General features: G+C 43.9%; 1 protein-coding gene across 1 annotated transcript; it reads right to left on the reverse strand.

Moving 5' to 3' along the window:
• Positions 1-662: 662 nt before the first annotated feature.
• On the reverse strand, positions 663-20,581 carry SPINT1 (serine peptidase inhibitor, Kunitz type 1). Its single transcript, XM_056547088.1, has 9 exons — positions 20,043-20,581; positions 15,377-15,531; positions 12,941-13,085; positions 8,674-8,853; positions 6,290-6,322; positions 5,836-5,961; positions 3,289-3,339; positions 2,865-3,035; positions 663-1,053 (listed from the first exon to the last, which is right to left on the reverse strand). The coding sequence occupies exons 1-9, from the start codon at positions 20,431-20,433 to the stop codon at positions 863-865; spliced, it is 1,443 nt and encodes a 480-aa protein (XP_056403063.1). The 5' UTR covers positions 20,434-20,581; the 3' UTR covers positions 663-862.
• Between the last annotated feature and the right edge of the window lie 851 nt (positions 20,582-21,432).

A 21,432-nucleotide genomic window follows, 5' to 3' on the forward strand; every position in this document is an offset into this window, starting at 1 on the left:
GAAGGAAAAAAATTAAATAAAAAAAAAAAAACATCAAAACAAAGTGATGGCAGGCGGTTGATAGGCAGCGGGGGTATTCGAATGATAGTTTTGCCCTCAGAACAAGCACCAGTACCTGAACCACATGACGCCATAGTTCCCAAAGTGGTTATATGCCATGTTATGAGCTGATGGGCATCAAGGAGGTGGAGACTCTGCGGATAGAAGGAGGTCTGTACACTAATACTGCCCACCCAGGCTTGAGTGACTCCTCTGAGGACTGGCTTGTGATAATACTCCAGATCCTCAGGGGCGTCACCCAAGCCTGGCAGGGTGGGAAGAGGGCATGGACATCTTGAATTCTATTGGTAGCATCTCCACTTCAATTTTATACAGCTTTTTAGCGTAGGAAGCAAGCAGGGCACCTTTAGGAACTAAGCCAGCACATCATATGGGTATTTCTGCAGATTTATAGGGCAAACACTCAGGTGGGTCCCCATTACAGGGGCCACATGATTTTGTTTCATCATGGGACATCACATCGGGCACCCATTTACTGCCACATGTATCAGGGGCCAGGAGCCCAATTTTAGAAAACAGTGGACAGGTGCATAAAGCCATCATATAATGGTAGGTAGACCCCCCCCCGACCCCCCCCCCCCCCCCCCCCCCCCCCACCAAGGGAAAAAAATAAAATTCTGCCTATTCTGCCGGCTGGTTTCTTGGCTCCCACCATTTGGCAATGGGAAGTAATAAGGCTCGCAGTCTTTTTGCCCCGTTTATGGGGCTTTGTGAGTTCAGTGCACTAGACCTCAGCATGGAGTGATGGTGAATATACAGTCCGATGGCAAATTCCTTCTCCCACGGGTTGGCCCAAGCTGGATCAGACAGGTTTGGTGGTCCGGTTATATACTAGGTGTTCCGTGTCCTCCGTTGCCGGCACCATAGTATTGTTCACATTCGTTTGTTGCTTACGACTGTTTTTCTTCTTCTTTAAATAACAATATCCAATCACGGCCACGACCACCAGGATACAGATGCCAAGAAACACCGCAATGGCCACTTCAGCTGAGCCTGGGGGAGGAACGGTACAAGGAGATTTACATATAGCTGCTTGTTCTTTCAGGGATGAATAGATTTTTATTTATTTTTTGAAATTCTTTTCTTTAATTTGTACATGTTATTCATGTTATTATATCGTTTTATTAATACTATTTTTTTTTGGGGGGGGGAAGGGGTTGGGTGGAATGAATAAAATAAAAAGCTGCACTTTTTTGTACCTCAACAATAAGGTAATAATTTTAATTTTATTCTCTTGGTGTTTTTTTTTTTATTTATTTTTTTGAGAAAAACTGGTGGTTTCTTTAGTTTTCTAGTAAGTGGATTAACAAAATATTGCCATTTTGAATTGGTTTAATTTTAATGATTTTTTTACAGTGTCTAGTATGCTATATTTTCATAGCTCTCCTATCCCTCCATCCGTCCCCTATCCTATCCGTCCCCCATCCCATCCTATCCTATCCCGTCCCCCATCCTATCCTATCCCGTCCCCCCATCCTATCCTATCCCGTCCCCCCATCCTATCCTATCCCCCCATCCTATCCTATCCCGTCCCCCCATCCTATCCTATCCCGTCCCCCCATCCCATCCTATCCCGTCCCCCCATCCCATCCTATCCCGTCCCCCCATCCCATCCTATCCCGTCCCCCCATCCCATCCTATCCCGTCCCCCCATCCCATCCTATCCCGTCCCCCCATCCCATCCTATCCCGTCCCCCCATCCCATCCTATCCCGTCCCCCCATCCCATCCTATCCCGTCCCCCCATCCCATCCTATCCCGTCCCCCCATCCCATCCTATCCCGTCCCCCCATCCCATCCTATCCCGTCCCCCCATCCCATCCTATCCCGTCCCCCCATCCCATCCTATCCCGTCCCCCCATCCCATCCTATCCCGTCCCCCTATCCCATCCTATCCCGTCCCCCTATCCTATCCCGTCCCCCTATCCTATCCCGTCCCCCTATCCTATCCCGTCCCCCTATCCTATCCCGTCCCCCTATCCTATCCCGTCCCCCTATCCTATCCCGTCCCCCATCCTATCCCGTCCCCCATCCTATCCCGTCCCCCATCCTATCCCGTCCCCCATCCTATCCCGTCCCCCATCCTATCCCGTCCCCCATCCTATCCCGTCCCCCATCCTATCCCGTCCCCCATCCTATCCCGTCCCCCATCCTATCCCGTCCCCCATCCTATCCCGTCCCCCATCCTATCCCGTCCCCCATCCTATCCCGTCCCCCATCCTATCCCGTCCCCCATCCTATCCCGTCCCCCATCCTATCCCGTCCCCCATCCTATCCGTCCCCCATCCTATCCGTCTCCCATCCTATCCGTCTCCCATCCTATCCGTCTCCCATCCTATCCGTCTCCTATCCTATCCTATCCATCCATCTCTCTCATATCCATCCATCTAATATCTATTTCTCTATCTACACATACACACACATATACAAAAAATAAACATTCTTTAATATACTGTATTGTACTGAGGATAATTCACTAACCTGAACCCCCCCTCTTGTGCACTTGGATCGTCCACATTGGCTCTAAAAATATCACGATCTGTCAAGAAAAAAAAAAAAAAAAAAAGATTTCTTTAGAACGTGTGTAAAAGTGCGGGATCGTGGTTAGACAGTAAGAAACTATTTTGCAACCTCTAGTTTTGTTGGGAAGGGAAACCTTATGGTCTAAGCCAGTGCTTCATAACCAGGGCGCCAGCCAACGGCTGTCCGGGCATGCTGGGAGTTGTAGTTATGCAACAGCTGGAGGCACCCTGGTTGGGAAGCACTGATTATATATAAATATATATCCCCGCTAGAGACACTTACCAGTAATTCCTCTACAGAACTCTTCACAGTCCGTTTGATGGACAAAATTATTTCTGTTGCCCATACAGCCCCCGTAGGTGAAGCCCATGCATGTCTTCTCCACAGGATCGTAGTACCAGCGGGAGAAGCTGGCCCGGCATGGACCGGTATCCGGCAACTCCACACATCGAGCTGAAAGAGATGAAAAGTAGTAAGAATATGCACGTTCTGTAAGGAAACCACTTAGGGCAGTGTTTCCCCAACCAGGGTGCCTCCAGCTGTAGCCAAATTACAACTCCCATCATGCCCGGACAGCCAAAGGCTGTCCGGGCATGATGGGAGTTGTAATTTGGCCACAGCTGGAGGCACCCTGGTTGGGGAAACACTGACTTTAGGGGGGAGAGGTCCGGACTCTCTATAAACTGTATACATCTCTATCTCATACCTTTATTGTTGGCAACGTCCAGGTCCTGCAACTTCTTAAATTCTTTATCATCTAGAATGGAAAAAGGTCTGAAGGGTCAGTGACACTATAGAAAGAATATTACCTGCCTAGTAAACATAAGGCTCTATACTGTGCAAACACAATCCCGAAGATAAGGCCGGGGGTGGCGAGCGCATTCACACCGGTGAAGAACACAGTAGTTACAAAGTAGTATAGTATAGTAGTGTGATGTCCCAGTACGGGATATAGTCCTGTCAGGTTGTCATGGTCCCTCTGTGTCCTAGGGGCCCTCCTGCAGTGTCTCCCCCATAGTAATATATATTATGTACAGTGTTATGTATAAGGGACCTTTAAGGACCTTTGAGTTAGTCACATGATAATGTGTTCTCATGATGTGTTATGTTACCCAGAGAGCACCAGCTAACCAGGTGACCTGCAGATTGACCTATGGGCTTCTGGCTCAGCCCCTCCTTTATAAGAGCGGCGGCCATTACAATCTCTCTCTTAGATCCTGAGGCGCAGTAAAGACATCTCAGAGCCAGTGTCCAGCACATCTGGAGGCCTCAAGCCCCCTCCAGCCACATGTCAGTAAGTCAAGTCTATGTCTACTGTCACTACCTACAGCCAAGTCAAGTCTATAGTCAAGTCTATTATAGTCAGCGTGGCTGAACTAAAGTCTGTCAAAGTCACTACAAGTCCCAGCAAGCTGCGAGGTCCTTCTGTGTTACTGGTCACCTCTCTGGGATCCTGGCCTAGCTGTAAATACTATTTCCATCTGTCTACCTCAGTAAAGCTACCGTTAACCCTAACCTGGTTTTGGACTATTATTGCCCTGCCTAACTTAGGGGTGCTACCGTTCGGGTGGTTACCGGGAAAATCACGCCCTGGCGTCACGAACATTTAGGGGTTTTAATAACACCTTGCCCCTGGGCTGCAACATCTGCCCCATACACTTTCCCTTCACACCCCGAGACACCACAGTAGCATATGCCATAGCTATACGATTAGGCACCCATTGGGGTCCCCCAAAGTATATCCCAAAGGACACAACAAAAATGTGGTGGTTAAAAAATAATAATAATCATAAATAAATAAATAAATAAATAAATACATACACCTTTTGCAGCTCATGATCATCTGATGCTTTAAAAACCAACAAGGTAATTTATTGAGCCAACAAACTGGCGCATTTTGAACAATTTTCTTTTCAGACTTTCTGGACACTTATCAAGCGTTTGCACTATTTTTGTCAACGCATCATTTTTATTTATTTATTTTTTGGGCCAAAAAAGGCATTGTGGTTTAATGTTAAAACATATGGGTGTTAGTTCATCACACAACCCAAAAAATTAAAATAAAATGTATGGTCAAATTCTTTACACATTACACGACAATACAATTTATTTTGCAAGTAAAAAGTTTTAAAAAAAAGAGGGGTAAAAAAAAATTTGCAAATTTGAAATTTCTCCCCTTGTTTCTTTTTATCCTGGTGCAAGGGTCACGAAGATTTATAAATTACTTTTATTTAAAAAAAAAACTTCCAGTACTTATAAGCTGCTGTATACTACAGAGGAAGTTCTTTTCTTTTTGAATTTCTTTTCTGTCTGAACACAGTGCTCTCTGCTGACACCTCTGTCCATGTCAGGAACTGTCCAGAGTAGGAGCAAATCCCCATAGCAAACCTCTCCTGCTCTGGGCAGTCCCTGACATGGACAGAGGTGTCAGCAGAGAGCATTGTGGTCAGACAGAAAGAAAAAAAATTAAAGAAAGAAAAGAACTTCCTCTGTAGTATACAGCAGCTGATAAGTACTGGAAGGATTAGGATATTTTATATATATATATATATATATATATATATATATTTTTTTTTAATAGAAGTAATTTATAAATCTGTTTTACTTTCTGGCACCAGTTGATTTGAAAAAAAAAAAAATATTCCACCGGAGTACCCCTTTAAGTGTCGCAGCATCTCTGCACTCCTCGCTCCCCCACCCCTCCCTCTCCTGCTTGAGTGACATCCAGGGTTTGGCCTCCATTGCTGTCTACAGATCACACCAAGCCCTGATAGTCAATTGAGCAGGAGAGGGGGGAGTGGGGGAGCGAGGAGAGCAGCGATGCAGTGACACTTGAGCCTCTCAGCCCTGCCTTGAGGACACTTGTGCTCGTGGGAAAAAAAATCTTTTTTTGAAAGCCCTCAGCTGTCACTATAATTTTACGGATGTTGTCTGTAGCTCCTATCATGAAACCGAACTTCCAGACTCCATTTTAAAATGTATTGCACAGATAACATAGAAGACTGCTGCAGTGGACTGATCCGTGAGTAAGCACAGGCCATTTCTTCTCACTGCTCCAGACTCTGTGTTACAATTATTAATTAGCTACATCGGCAGGGGAACTGAAAACTATACTTATGGCTGCCAGGGAGGGAAGGAGATCAATTGTGGAACCATATTTACCGCTGTCAGAAGTAGAAGGAGTCCAACTTGGGACTATATTTACAGCTTCCAGTGGAGGAAGGAGCCTGGAGAGAAGGAGAAGTATACTCACAATTTTCGCAGGAAGCCTCATCGGAATTGTCCATGCAATCTGGAGTGTCGTCACATTCTAAGGCGGCATCAATACAGCAGCCGTCAGTGCAGCGGAACTGTGAGCGAAGGCATTTACCATCACAAACTGTGGGACAGAGGGTATGGATGAATATATATGTTCAGCAAAGAAGTAAAAACACATAACTTACATAAAATATGCATAACAGCTATACATTGTACGAGATCCTGTAGTCACCCCTACCAGAATGTAGTAAACCCTTAGAAGCTGCAGCAGCATGGAAGACATTATAGAGCAGTACTAACCAATGTAAGCTGTGAATCCAGTTCTGGAGGGGGGAGATATAAAACTTACTACAGCAGTGTTTCCCAACCAGTGTCCCTCCAGCTGTTCAAAAACTACAACTCCCAGCCTGCTCACACATTTTAAGTCAACAAGGACATGGTGTATTTACCTGGCTGCAGTCTTCTCCCTTTACCGTGACCATCTGCAAAACAAAAAAGTAAAGTAAAGTATAAGTCAGAGATGAAAAAAACAAACAAACACCAGAATGGTCCAAAAACACTTGTAATAAAACGGAATAAAAAACAGGTGTAAGATTTAAGGGGGGGGGGGGGGGGGACGCTTGAAAGGAAGAAATAACAAAACAAAAAAAACAAAGATGGTCCAAAAACAATTAAAGGGGTACTCCGGTGTGTTTTTTTTTATTTTTTTATTTTTTTATTTTTTTTTTTATTAAATCAACTGGTGCCAGAAAGTTAAACAGATTTGTAAATTACTTCTATTAAAAAAATCTTAATCCTTCCTGTACTTATTAGCTGCTGAATACTACAGTGGAAATTCTTTTCCGTTTGAAACACAGAGCTCTCTGCTGACATCACGAGCACAGTGCTCTCTGCTGACATCTCTGTCCATCTTAGGAACGGTCCAGGGTAAAAGGAAATCCCCATCGCAAACATATGCTGCTCTGGACAGTTCTTAAAATGGACAGAGATGTCAGCAGAGAGCACTGTGCTCGTGATGTCAGCAGAGAGCTCTGTGTTCCAAAAAGAAAAGAATTTCCGCTTTAGTATTCAGCAGCTAATAAGTACAGGAAGGATTAAGATTTTTTAATAAAAGTAATTTACAAATCTGTTTAACTTTCTGGCACCAGTTGATTTAAATAAAAAAATTTTTAAAAGTTTTTCACCGGAGTACCCCTTTGAGTTAAGTTACAGGTGAAAAAAAAAAAAAAAACAGAATGGTCCAAAAACACTTGTAATAAAACTTAATAAAAAACAGGTGTAAGACTTAAAGGGGGTCCAAAAACCAAGATGGTCCAAAAACCCTTGTTAAGTTACAGGTGAGGAAAATAAATAAATAAAGTTGTATATGTTGTCTATCAGTCTACAACAAGATGGATGGAGAGGGAAACCTTTGGTAATGATGTGTTCTGCTTGTTTTTTGTGGGCCCAATTGTACTTTGTAATGATTTTGTAATGATATCCTTCATTGTACCGTAAAATGTACTGTGAAGCCAAAATACAATTCTTTGTGGGGTGAAATATGGACAAAAAAAGGGGTACTCCGCCCCTAGACATCTTATCCCCTATCCAAAGGATAGGGGATAATATCTCTGATCGCGAGGGTCCCACAGCTGGGACCCCCGCAGTCTCTGTGCAGCACTCCACGTCCGTTTAGAACACTGGGTGCGGGCAGATGGGTCATGACATCACGGCCACGCCCCTCATGACGTCACGGCCACGCCCCTCATGACGTCACATCATGCCAATGAAAGTCTATGGGAGGGGTGGCGGCCGTCACGCCCACTTCCTTATACTTACATTGAGGGGGGTGTGGCGTGACATCACGAGGAGCATGGCTGTGAGGTCACGACCCTGCCGCCCGCTCCAAGCGTTCGAAACATGTCCTGAACGCTGGGACAGCGGAGTACCCCTTTAATAGACTGCACTTCAAAACAACAAATAGTACTTTTGGTAATAAAAATACCAAAAGAGATTGCTGAATTGGTGCAGTCAGTGAAGTTTCTCATAGAAAGCAGAAAAAAACTAAATATAAATTTTAAGTATAATCATATATATCTCCATATACATATAAAAAATGTATCCACACAATCTATATATATTTAAAGGGGTACTCCGATGGAATTTTTTTTTTTTTCAAATCAACTGGTGCCAGAAAATTATACAGATTTGTAAATTACTTCTATATAAAAATCTTAATCCTTCCAGTACTTATCAGCTGCTGTATGATCCAGAGGAAGTTGTGTAGATCGTTCCAGTCTGACCACAGTGCTCTGTGCTGCCACCTCTGTCCATATCAGGAACTGTCCGGAGCAGAAAAGGTTTGCTATGGCGATGTGGACAGTTCATGACATGGACAGAGGAGTCAGCAGAGAGCACTGTGGTCAGACCGGAAAGAACTACACAACTTCCTCTGGAGCATACAGCAGCTGATGAGTACTTGAAGGATTAAGATTTTTTAATAGAAGTAATTTACTAATCTGTTTAACCTTTTGGCACCAGCTAAATTGGAAAACAAAATCCCACTGGAGTGCCCCTTTAAGGTGAATGCATCTAGTTTTTTTTATATATATTTATACTACTGACTACTATCAGATACTGAAACATGTTTTTTTCTAATCTGTTTCTTTTTTCTTATTGTAAAGGTTTTAAATTATTATTTTTTGTATATTATTATGGGGGCAGCCATCTTGCCTGAGCTGTTTTACTAACAAGAAGCCCAATGGACGTGGGTGACAACTGACCTGACTGGGGCAGGTTACTGTGCAGGCTCCGTGTATATTCTGGTCTCTATTTATCCCTCATGGACACTTACCTGCATGTTCAGCAGAATTCACACAGGTTTGTCTACAATCCTCTTTTCGGACATAGTTGTTCCTGTTGGGGTTGCAGCCTCCGAATACAAACTCTTCACATTCGTTGACTTCAGGGTTAAAATACCAGCGCTGGAAGGACCCGCGGCACCGACCAACCTTCTTGGGGGCATGACAGTTCTCTGCAAAACAGAGAAGGTTCAAAGATGTAGCCAAAACAGAGAAGGTTCAGAGATGTAGCCAAGACAGAGAAGGTTCAGAGATGTAGTCAAAACAGAGAAGGTTCAGAGATGTAGCCAAGACAGAAAAGGTTCAGAGATGTAGCCAAGACAGAAAAGGTTCAGAGATGTAGTCAAAACAGAGAAGGTTCAGAGATGTAGCCAAAACAGAGAAGGTTCAGAGATGTAGCCAAAACAGAGAAGGTTCAGAGATGTAGTCAAAACAGAGAAGGTTCAGAGATGTAGCCAAAACAGAGAAGGTTCAGAGATGTAGCCAAGACAGAGAAGGTTCAGAGATGTAGCCAAAACAGAGAAGGTTCAGAGATGTAGCCAAAACAGAGAAGGTTCAGAGATGTAGCCAAAACAGGGAAGGTTCAGAGATGTGTCCAAAACAGAGAAGGTTCAGAGATGTGTCCAAAACAGAGAAGGTTCAGAGATGTGTCCAAAACAGAGAAGGTTCAGAGATGTGTCCAAAACAGAGAAGGTTCAGAGATGTGTCCAAAACAGAGAAGGTTCAGAGATGTGTCCAAAACAGAGAAGGTTCAGAGATGTGTCCAAAACAGAGAAGGTTCAGAGATGTGTCCAAAACAGAGAAGGTTCAGAGATGTGTCCAAACAGAGAAGGTTCAGAGATGTGTCCAAACAGAGAAGGTTCAGAGATGTGTCCAAACAGAGAAGGTTCAGAGATGTGTCCAAAACAGAGAAGGTTCAGAGATGTGTCCAAAACAGAGAAGGTTCAGAGATGTGTCCAAACAGAGAAGGTTCAGAGATGTGTCCAAACAGAGAAGGTTCAGAGATGTGTCCAAAACAGAGAAGGTTCAGAGATGTGTCCAAACAGAGAAGGTTCAGAGATGTGTCCAAACAGAGAAGGTTCAGAGATGTAGCCAAACAGAGAAGGTTCAGAGATGTGTCCAAACAGAGAAGGTTCAGAGATGTAGCCAAACAGAGAAGGTTCAGAGATGTAGCCAAACAGAGAAGGTTCAGAGATGTAGCCAAACAGAGAAGGTTCAGAGATGTGTCCAAAACAGAGAAGGCTCAGAGATGTGTCCAAAACAGAGAAGGTTCAGAGATGTAGCCAAAACAGAGAAGGTTCAGAGATGTAGCCAAAACAGAGAAGGTTCAGAGATGTAGCCAAAACAGAGAAGGTTCAGAGATGTGTCCAAACAGAGAAGGTTCAGAGATGTAGCCAAAACAGAGAAGGTTCAGAGATGTGTCCAAACAGAGAAGGTTCAGAGATGTGTCCAAACAGAGAAGGTTCAGAGATGTAGCCAAAACAGAGAAGGTTCAGAGATGTGTCCAAACAGAGAAGGTTCAGAGATGTGTCCAAACAGAGAAGGTTCAGAGATGTAGCCAAAACAGAGAAGGTTCAGAGATGTAGCCAAAACAGAGAAGGTTCAGAGATGTAGCCAAAACAGAGAAGGTTTAGAGATGTGTCCAAACAGAGAAGGTTCAGAGATGTAGCCAAAACAGAGAAGGTTCAGAGATGTGTCCAAACAGAGAAGGTTCAGAGATGTGTCCAAACAGAGAAGGTTCAGAGATGTAGCCAAAACAGAGAAGGTTCAGAGATGTGTCCAAACAGAGAAGGTTCAGAGATGTAGCCAAAACAGAGAAGGTTCAGAGATGTAGCCAAAACAGAGAAGGTTCAGAGATGTGTCCAAACAGAGAAGGTTCAGAGATGTAGCCAAAACAGAGAAGGTTCAGAGATGTGTCCAAACAGAGAAGGTTCAGAGATGTGTCCAAACAGAGAAGGTTCAGAGATGTGTCCAAACAGAGAAGGTTCAGAGATGTGTCCAAACAGAGAAGGTTCAGAGATGTGTCCAAACAGAGAAGGTTCAGAGATGTATTGGTTTCTCTTCTTGTGGGGAGGCGGTAGAGATTGGCGGAACACGTTGGGAATGCGAATCAAGTTAAAATGAAAAGAAAAAAAAAGGCTTCTAGAAAACAAACAACAGTCTCTGCAGTCGGTTACCTGTGTATTAGAGTCACCTGTGTATTAGCGTCACCTGTGTATTAGCGTCACCTGTGTATTAGCGTCACCTGTGTATTAGCGTCACCTGTGTATTAGCGTCACCTGTGTATTAGCGTCACCTGTGTATTAGAGTCACCTGTGTATTAGAGTCACCTGTGTATTAGCGTCACCTGTGTATTAGAGTCACCTGTGTATTAGAGTTACCTGTGTGACTCATATTACCTGACTCATCTACAGTAATGACCGTGTACAAGTGATGGAGCAAACGTCACAGGGTGTGAGCTCAGGAGCGAGTGTGCAAACAGAGCGAAGAGCAAGCGCGACATCCCTGCAGAGCAACTGGCCTGAAATCTATCTACTGTACTATGTGTGATATTTCACAGGATCAAGAGATACATATGAGAGAGAGAGATAGATAGATATGAGATAGATAGATATGAGATAGATAGATATGAGATAGATAGATATGAGATAGATAGATATGAGATAGATAGATATGAGATAGATAGATATGAGATAGATAGATATGAGATAGATAGATATGAGATAGATATGAGATAGATAGATATGAGATAGATAGATATGAGATAGATAGATATGAGATAGATAGATATGAGAGATATGAGATAGATAGATATGAGAGATATGAGATAGATAGATATGAGATAGATAGATATGAGATAGATAGATATGAGATAGATAGATATGAGATAGATAGATATGAGATAGATAGATATGAGATAGATAGATATGAGATAGATAGATATGAGATAGATAGATATGAGATAGATAGATATGAGATAGATAGATATGAGATAGATAGATATGAGAGATATGAGATAGATAGATATGAGAGATATGAGATAGATAGATATGAGATAGATAGATATGAGATAGATATGAGATAGATAGATATGAGATAGATATGAGATAGAGAGATATGAGATAGATAGATAGATATGAGATAGATAGATAGATATGAGATAGATAGATATGAGAGATATGAGATAGATAGATATGAGAGATATGAGATAGATAGATATGAGAGATATGAGATAGATAGATATGAGATAGATAGATATGAGAGAGATAGATATGAGAGAGATAGAAAGATAGATATGAGAGAGATATGAGAGATAGATAAATAGATAGATATGAGATAGATAGATAGATAAATAGATAGATATGAGATAGATAGATATGAGATAGATAGATATGAGATAGATAGATATGAGATAGATAGATATGAGATAGATAGATATGAGATAGATAGATATGAGATAGATAGATATGAGATAGATAGATATGAGATAGATAGATATGAGATAGATAGATATGAGATAGATAGATATGAGATAGATAGATATGAGATAGATAGATATGAGATAGATAGATGGATAGATATGAGATAGATAGATGGATAGATATGAGATAGATAGATGGATAGATATGAGATAGATAGATGGATAGATATGAGATAGATAGATGGATAGATATGAGATAGATAGAGAGATATGAGATAGATAGATAAATAGATAGATATGAGATAGATAGATATGAGATAGATAGATGGATAGATATGAGATAGATAGAGAGATATGAGATAGATAGATAAATAGATAGATATGAGATAGATAGATATGAGATAGATAGATAGATGGATAGATATGAGATAGATAGATGGATAGATATGAGATAGATAGAGAGATATGAGATAGATAGATAAATAGATAGATATGAGATAGATATGAGATAGATAGATGGATAGATATGAGATAGATAGATGGATAGATATGAGATAGATAGATGGATAGATATGAGATAGATAGATGGATAGATATGAGATAGATATGAGATAGATAGATAAATAAATACACACCCACGGGGGGGGGATTAGGAGATTTATCAAAACTCATCCAGAGGAAAAGTTGCCGAGTTGCCCGTAGCAACCAATCAGATCGCTGCTGTCATTCTTGAAAAGGCCTCTGAAAAATGAATCAAGCGATCTCATTGGTTGCTATGGGCAACTTTGATAAACCTCCCGTTTCTATGCATTTGTTTGGCCAGCAGAGGGCGCACTCACCCTGCGTCTCCTCCTGGGTCAGCACTGTGATGGTGACGGTGGCCGAGCTCTGGTGACTGGCCGTGTCAGTGACTATCAGCTCGAAGACGTACTGTCCGCTCAGGAGATTAGACACTTTGAGGAGCGCTGGCTGCTCGGCATCTGGCTGCAAAACAACAATTTCATTTTCCGTGAACAAGATTGTAATGTCAGGTGAAATATACTCTATGGCAGACAGGTCTCCACACAACTACAACCCCCAGCAGCCCTGACATCCATAGTGTATGATGGAAAACCACTGCTCTGTGACAGCGGTCTCCAAACTGTGGACCTCCAGCTGCTGCAAAACTACAACTCCCAGCAGCCCTGACATTCATAGTGTATGATGGAAAACCACTGCTCTGTGACAGCGGTCTCCAAACTGTGGACCTCCAGCTGCTGCAAAACTACAACTCCCAGCAGCCCTGACATCCATAGTGTATGATGGAAAACCACTGCTCTGTGACAGCGGTCTCCAAACTGTGGACCTCCAGCTGCTGCAAAACTACAACTCCCAGCAGCCCTGACATTCATAGTGTATGATGGAAAACCACTGCTCTGTGACAGCGGTCTCCAAACTGTGGACCTCCAGCTGCTGCAAAACTACAACTCCCAGCATGCCCGGACATAAAACATTAAAAATATAGAAATAACTCTAGGAGACACATTGAGGACCAAGTGTGTTTGTGCAAGAGGTTGTGGTCTGTTGTATCTTCTGCTTTGTTGTCTGCAGACAACCAGCGCCGCTCAGTTTCCCTTTATCGTCTTCCTCTTTCCCTATTGGTCTCCGTATTCTCACCGCCGAGACCGTCATGTACTGCAGCTAAACTGAACTCTGGGTTATGGCCAACAGTGTAAGAGACCACCAGGAGCAGGGCCGGGGCAAGGATTTCTGACACCATAGGCAAAAGCTAATTTTACCACCCCCCTTGACTCCACCCACTGTTCCGCCCTTTGACACGCTCTACCTTACTACTGGGGTGACACACTGTAACAAACCCCCTCCTCATGTAATCTACCTTACTACTGGGGTGACACACCGTAACAAACCCCCTCCTCATGTAATCACCTTAATACTGGGGTGACACACTGTAACAAACCCCCTCCTCATGTAATCTCCTTCCTACTGGGGTGACACACAGTAACAAACCTCCTCATGTAATCTCCTTACTACTGGGGTGACACACTGTAACAAACCTCCTCATGTAATCACCTTACTACTGGGGTGACACACTGTAACAAACCTCCTCCTCATGTAATCTCCTTACTACTGGGGTGACACACAGTAACAAACCTCCTCCTCATGTTATCTCCTTACTACTGGGGTGACACACAGTAACAAACCTCCTCCTCATGTAATCTCCTTACTACTGGGGTGACACATTGTAACAAACCTCCTCCTCATGTAATCTCCTTACTACTGGGTGACACACTGTAACAAACCTCCTTCTCGTGTAATCTCCTTACTACTGGGGTGACACACTGTAACAAACCCCCTCCTCATGTAATCACCTTAATACTGGGGTGACACACTGTAACAAACCTCCTCCTCATGTAATCTCCTTACTACTGGGGTGACACACTGTAACAAACCTCCTCCTCATGTAATCTCCTTACTACTGGGGTGACACACTGTAACAATCCTCCTCCTCATGTAATCTCCTTACTACTGGGGTGACACACTGTAACAAACCTCCTCCTCATGTAATCACCTTACTACTGGGGTGACACACTGTAACAAACCTCCTCCTCATGTAATCTCCTTACTACTGGGGTGACACATTGTAACAAACCTCCTCCTCATGTAATCTACCTTACTACTGGGGTGACACACAGTAACAAACCTCCTCCTCATGTTATCTCCTTACTACTGGGGTGACACACAGTAACAAACCTCCTCCTCATGTAATCTCCTTACTACTGGGGTGACACATTGTAACAAACCTCCTCCTCATGTAATCTCCTTACTACTGGGTGACACACTGTAACAAACCTCCTCCTCATGTAATCTCCTTACTACTGGGGTGACACACAGTAACAAACCTCCTCCTCATGTAATCTCCTTACTACTGGGGTGACACATTGTAACAAACCTCCTCCTCATGTAATCTCCTTACTACTGGGTGACACACTGTAACAAACCTCCTCCTCATGTAATCTTCTTACTACTGGGGTGACACACTGTAACAAACCTCCTCCTCATGTAATCTCCTTACTACTGGGGTGACACACTGTAACAAACCTCCTCCTTATCTCCTTACTACTATGATCCGTCTGCATTGGTTTACACCAGTGTTTCCCAACCTGTGGTTCTCCAGCTGTTGCAAGAATACAACATCAGGCATGATGGGAATGGTTGAGGGAAACATTGGTTTACATGTGGTCGTTCTATTCTTCCATATTGTTAGTGATATTTACCTCATGGATCACCTCAGGATCCCCGGAGATCAGGGACCATTCATAGTTTGTGATCCCCTCTTTATCCCAGCTTTCCAATCCGCTCAGGGTCACCTCCTGGTTGGGCTGAGTTTTCACATCGCGACTTACACGGGCGACGGGAGGGTCATCTTCTCCTGGAGAAAAGATGGGCGACACAGACAAAGTCATACATAACGTGGAAGCTATACAAAAAGGTCATGTGGAAAATCAGACATTGCATTGGAAAATGGTCTCCAAGAAAATGGCCGCTAAACATAATGGGGGAGATTTATCAAATCCTGTCTAGAGGAAAAGTTGCCCATAGCAACCAATCAGATCGCTTCTTTCATTTCTGAAAAGGCTTTTGAAAAATGAAAGAAGCGATCTGATTGGTTGCTATGGGTAACTGGGCAAGTTTTCTGCCCTATCAATTTCCAACATTATTTTCCCAACCAGGGGTGCCTCCAGCTGTTGCAAAACTACAACTCCCAGCATGTTGGACTGTATAGTAATATATAGTATAGTATAGGTCAGTGTTTCCCAACCAGCGAGCCTCCAGCTGTTGCAAAACTACAACTTACAGCATGCCCGGACAGCCGTATATAGAGATATATATATCTCTATCTCAACAGGCTCCAGAAAGTTAAACAGATTTGTAAATTACTTCTATTCAAAAATCTTTATCCTTCCAGTACTTATGAGCTGCTGAAGTTGAGTCATTATTTTCTGTCTAAGTGCTCTCTGATGACACCTGTGTCAGTAACTGTCCAGCGTAAAAGCAAATACCCATAGCAAACCTCTTCTACTCTGTGCTGTTCCCGGGACAGACAGAGATGTCAGCAGAGAGCACTGTTGCCAATAACAGTTAATCAACTGGTGCCAGAAAGTTAAACAGATTTGTAAATCACTTCTATTAAAAAATCTTAATCCTTCCAGTACTTATTAGCTGCTGAATACTGCAGAGGAAATTATTTTCTTTTTGGAACACAGAGCTCTCTGCTGACATCATGACCACAGTGCTCTCTGCTGACATCTCTGTCCATTTTAAGAACTGTCCAGAGTAGGAGAAAATCACCATAGCAAACATATGCGGCTCTGCACAGTTCCTAAAATGGACAGAGATGTCAGCAGAGAGCACTGTGTTCCAAAAAGAAAAGAATTTCCTCTGTAGTATTCAGCAGCTAATAAGTACTGGAAGGATTAAGATTTTTTTAATAGAAGTAATTTACAAATCTGTTAACTTTCTGGCACTAATTGATTAAAAGATTTTTTTTCCCACCGGAGTACCCCTTTAAAAGTGGGGTATACTAGGCAAAGTATACAGTCAGGAAATAACTTGAATCTAGTCTGCAGAATGTGAATGGGCTTGATGCCAGCACGCGGCCATCTGTGGCTTTTTTTTGTCTTAAAGGGGTACGCAAACATTTATTTATTAAATTTTTTTATTTTTTTTTGGCTCCAGTAAGTTGAAAATAGGTTTGTAGATTACTTCTATTTCAAAAAATAAATCCTTCCAGGACTTAGCTGCTGTATGCTCCACAGGAAGATTTTTTTTTCTGTAACCACAGTGCCCTCTGCTGACACCTCTGTCGATTTTAGGAACTGTACAGAGCAGGAGCAAATCCCCATAGCAAACCTCTCCTGCTCTGGGCAGGTGTCAGCAGAGAGCACTGTGGTCAGACTGGAAAGAACTACACAACTTCCTCTGGAACATACAGCAGCTGATAAGTACTGGAAGGATTTAGATTTTTTAATAGAAGTAATTTACAAATCTGTTTAACTTTCTGGAGCCTGTTGATAAAAATAATAATAATTAAAAAAAAATCCACCGGAGTACCCCTTTAAACCCTGTAAAGAAAAAGTCCACAAACAGATTGAATGTAGTCATATGTTGATTAAATTCGGCCTGTTCTTTTCTGTCTGACAACAGTGCTCTCTGCTGACATCTCTGTCTGTCTCAGGAACTGCACAGAATAGAAGAGGTTTGCTATGGGGATTTGCTTCTTCTCTGGACTGTTCCCGAGACAAGTGTCATCAGAGAGCACTTAGAGAAGAACAACTCAACTTCAGTAGCTCATAAGTACTGGAAGGATAAAGATTTTTTAATAGAATAATTTACAAATCTGTTTAACTTTCTGGCACAAAAAACATGTTTTCCAGTGGAGAAGCCCTTTAAAAAAAATCAGAAAAAGTACCATAAAAACAGAATGTATAAAAGATGCCGCTGATGGCCCTTGTACATAGTCGTCATCTACCGCATCTAGGGCAAGGGTCAGCGCGGGCAGGACTAGCAGAACGAGTCTACTCATAAATATTATTCCGGATGACTGTGTGTGGCCCATTTACTGTCATGGCCACCCCAGCATCTGTCTTATCTAATCTGCTACGTAACCAGCAAAGTCAAGGTGGAGCAGGGACAACTGGAATACATTAAAGACGACCGGTTGTGCTGACGACAAACGCAACAGGACCTGTTCCAGATCCTTGTTATCCGCGACTAAAGACAGAAGGAGAGATCGACCTGTACGTAGGCCGGAATTGCCAGACCAAGGCCTCTGTATGGAGAGTTAGTACTGGAGTATTCCTCCGTGTGAACAGCTTTACAAAGAGGGGGGGTCACTTACTTAAAGGGGTACTCCGGTGAAAACTTTTTTTTTTATTTTTAAATCAACTGGTGCCGGAAAGTTAAACAGATTTTCAAATTACTTCTATTAAAAAATCTTAATCCTTCCAGTGCTTATTAGCTGCTGAATACTACAGAGGAAATTATTTTCTTTTTGGAACACAGAGCTCTCTGCTGACATCACGAGCACAGTGCTCTCTGCTGACATCTCTGTCCATTTTAAGAACTGTCCAGAGTAGGAGAAAATCCCCATAGCAAACATATTCTGCTCTGGACAGTTCCTAAAATGGACAGAGATGTCAGCAGAGAGCTCTGTGTTCCAAAAAGAAAAGAATTTCCTCTGTAGTATTCAGCAGCTAATAAGTACTGGAAGGATTAAGATTTTTTTTTTAATAGAAGTAATTTACAAATCTGTTTAACTTTCTGGCACCAGTTGATTAAAAAAAAAAAAAGAAGGTTTCCACCGGAGTACCCCTTTAAATCCGTTCAGTACATGCAGAGTTCTGGCACGGTAATATTCAGCTGCATTGCACTCCAGCATGTATTGGAGGCAGAGAGACGGCTCACCCAGCTCCTCTGCTTCCTCCATATTCTCCGTCAGACCGGCACCCTTTTTTTTTTTTTTAAATAAGCAAATGAATGCTGCGGGTGAGTACTCTGTGCGCTCACCTGAGACCTTTATTAGCATAAAAATTATCGGAGGCAGAGCAGATTCAGAATATGGAGGAGCCAGGGGAGCTGGGTGAGCCGGCTCCCTGTCTCTAATGCGTACTGGAGCGCAAAGCAGCTGAAGATTACAGTGCTAGAACTCTGCATATACTAAACAGATTTAAACGAGTGACCCCACTTTGTAACGCTGTTCACCCGCGCTATAACCCAGTATATTGGGTTTAGTGCGGGTTAACAGGGTGTCAGATTCTCTTTCAGCAGTTCATTAATCCCCCAACCCTCTCCCCAAACCCTACAAGAAGGTAATTTGGCTACATCCATTCCCATACTAGATTCCCACCGTTTCTCCTTTCCAAGCTGATATTCTGCCACATTGGCTAAAACAGGTAAGCACAAGACATGCACAAGAACCTCAACAGTATTCTCTAATAGCTTATGCTGCACTTTATAATCTTCTTTGAAGGGGTACTCCGGCCCCAAGACATCTTATCCCCTATCCAAAGGATAGGGGGATAAGATGTCTGATTGTGGGGGTCCCGCCGCTGGGGACCCCCGCAATCTAGCATGCAGCACCCACCTGTAAGTACTGCCGGAAGCACTGGAGGCTCCAAGTCTTCTGCCTCCCGACCACGGGGACGGAGTATCGTGACGTCACACCCCGCCCCCTCAATGCAAGTCTATGGGAGGGGGGCGTGACTACGTCACGCCCCCTCCCATAGACTTGCATTGAGGGGGCGGGGCGTGACATCACACAGGGGCGGAGTTGTGACGTAACGATACTCCATGATGCACAGTACAGGTGGACACCATATTACCGATCCATAACCTTGTTCTGTACGTACTATATAGTGACGGACCCTGCAGAGACCATGTGACCCTTGGGGAATGGGGGTCCCATCCTGGTTGTTCCCATTCCTTTTTCTAGAATTAAGAAATTGTGCAGATCCCCCCCCCCCCCCTCGAGGGAACTGCTTTGTAAGCAAATTAATGGAGGACGATATTGACCAATGGGTCATGGAGAATACCCAACCCCTCTGTCCTGGGAACAAAATTAGACACCATATTAAAAGGGGTTAATTAGAATTAGAAACATACTGCTTTTAAAAAAAAATTAAAAATGGGAAAAACAGCATCACTCCGGTCCACAGGTTGTGCTTAGTACTGGAGCTCAGTCGCATTCACTTCAATCGAGCCGAACTGCAATACCAGACAAAACCTGTAGACAGGGGTGGCGCTGTTATAGCAAAAGAAGCAGTAGTGTTTATCTAATCCTGGACAACCCTTAAGATATTTGCTATGGGGCCCCCAATCTTCTATGTCCACCGCTGCACTCCATGGGCTATGATGGGCAATGGCTGACTACATAGCACTCACCTTCCTTCTCTTCCCAGCGGTGCAGGTATTTTTGGCTGACGTCCAAGGTGACGTAGTTGACGAATCCCTCCTTCCTGACAAACTCGCACACAAACTCCTGCTTGTAGACGCAGTTGAGGAGGAAACAAGACTTTATGATGTCATCCTGCCCATGATCTCGCTCTACCAGCGCCAAATTACACGCCGGTACCCGACAGCAGGCGGACAGGCAGTCCCTGACCCGGTCCAGGCTGGGTGACTCGAGGAAGGTGGCGCCGCTGCTCACCGAGTCGTTCAGTTCCAGCACGAAGTTGGGCATACCCTTTGTAAAGTTGTCCAGGCAGCTCTGGCCGTGGAGCTCGGAGCAGACGAGGCATATAGAGGCCGCCATGATGGCGAAGAGGAGGCGCATCTTGTAGACGGAACGGAGAGAATGGCGGTGATGCCCAACACGGGAGACAAGACAGGCACACGTTCCCGACAATGCCACACGCAGGGCGAATGGGAATCGGTGACGTTCCCTTATTATAAACCACGAGAAAGAATTCCGCTTCTACAGGGTTAACCCCCCTACAGTGGACACAAAAACAACATGTTTCCTCACAGGAAACCCACAAGCATCCTAAAGGGGAACTTCTCAAGATTTGTGCCATTCCTTTTTAAGGATGTTGTGGGTGGCACCGGGCCGAATAGGGATAGGTGCCACGGACAGCGGGGATGGGGATAGGAAAGGGTTAAGGCAGCCCCCCCCCCTTTTATTCTCTGTTCTGGGTGGCGAGGGGAGCCAGTTAGGAGTATAGGTGTCACATGGGGTGGAGAGGGTGGTCGCCCCCTCCTCTCTCTGTTATAAGGGGTGGTCGCCCCCTCCTCTCTCTGTTTAAGGGGTGGTCGCCCCCTCCTCTCTCTGTTATAAGGGGTGGTCACCCCCTCCTCTCTCTGTTATAAGGGGTGGTCGCCCCCTCCTCTCTCTGTTATAAGGGGTGGTCGCCCCCTCCTCTCTCTGTTATAAGGGGTGGTCGCCCCCTCCTCTCTCTGTTATAAGGGGTGGTCGCCCCCTCCTCTCTCTGTTATAAGGGGTGGCCGCCCCCTCCTCTCTGTTATAAGGGGTGGTCGCCCCCTCCTCTCTCTGTTATAAGGGGTGGTCGCCCCCTCCTCTCTCTGTTATAAGGGGTGGCCGCCCCTCCTCTCTGTTATAAGGGGTGGTCGCCCCTCCTCTCTGTTATAAGGGGTGGTTGCTCCTCTCCCAGATCCTTTTACTGACCGTTTAGTCCAGTGGAGACAGCTCCCCGCCCTCCCGCCTCTTTTGGTTGATTATGTGGTGTTTTTCCCTATTGTTTTATCTTTTTTTAACCCCGTTTATAAGGAAAAAAAATTATGTGGAAACTGTGGGCTTCCCCTGGTTGGGCTGGTT

Source organism: Hyla sarda, chromosome 11 (genome assembly GCF_029499605.1).
Source record: "Hyla sarda isolate aHylSar1 chromosome 11, aHylSar1.hap1, whole genome shotgun sequence".
Lineage (NCBI taxonomy): Eukaryota > Metazoa > Chordata > Amphibia > Anura > Hylidae > Hyla > Hyla sarda.